The sequence below is a fragment of the Nematolebias whitei genome, chromosome 16 (genome assembly GCF_014905685.2).
Source record: "Nematolebias whitei isolate Nwh7 chromosome 16, NemWhi1, whole genome shotgun sequence".
NCBI classification, from domain to species: domain Eukaryota; kingdom Metazoa; phylum Chordata; class Actinopteri; order Cyprinodontiformes; family Rivulidae; genus Nematolebias; species Nematolebias whitei.
The window spans coordinates 31,135,621-31,136,102 of record NC_056513.1 but is presented as its reverse complement, the minus strand read 5'-3'; the positions used below and the strand labels follow the sequence as shown (position 1 = coordinate 31,136,102).

At 37.8% G+C, this 482-nt stretch overlaps 1 protein-coding gene across 1 annotated transcript in view; it reads right to left on the bottom strand.

The window, feature by feature from the left end:
• Nucleotides 1-157, bottom strand: part of cd7al (cd7 antigen-like) — a 15,997-nt gene extending 15,840 nt beyond the window's left edge. Inside the window, exon 1 of the mRNA XM_037689861.1 lies at nt 139-157. Within this exon, the coding sequence (XP_037545789.1) occupies nt 139-157 (19 nt within the window). The remainder of the gene's footprint in view (nt 1-138) is intronic.
• Between the last annotated feature and the right edge of the window lie 325 nt (nt 158-482).

Below are 482 nucleotides of genomic sequence, written 5' to 3'. Positions count from 1 at the left end.
TGTATGTATAAAGTAAGTTAATAACATTAATTATCAGAGGAGCAGACTGCTTTGACTTTAACTTCATTGCAGAACACTCATCTTGAGCAAGCATGAAGGCAACAGTGGAAAGGAAAAACTCCCTCACGAAGAACAAACCTTTAGCAGAACCAGGCATCTGCTTCTACCGACTGGGTAATATGACAATATCATGACATGCATACAGTCAACACAAAATTTGATTACATGGGTTATAGTGGAGCTGTTAAAATATCAAACGGTCTGAGTCAGATTGTAAAAAAAAAAATGTATATTTCACTTCCTGACAAAATGATGGTCATATTTTGATAAAACGAGATTTGCTTGTGGCGTGGAAACAACGGGAATCGAACCCGTGACCGAAGGTCAATCGATGAAGAGGTTACACTGTATCAGCATATAAATATACACTGTATAGATAGAAATGGATGGATGTAGACAGACAGACAGACAGACAGACAGAC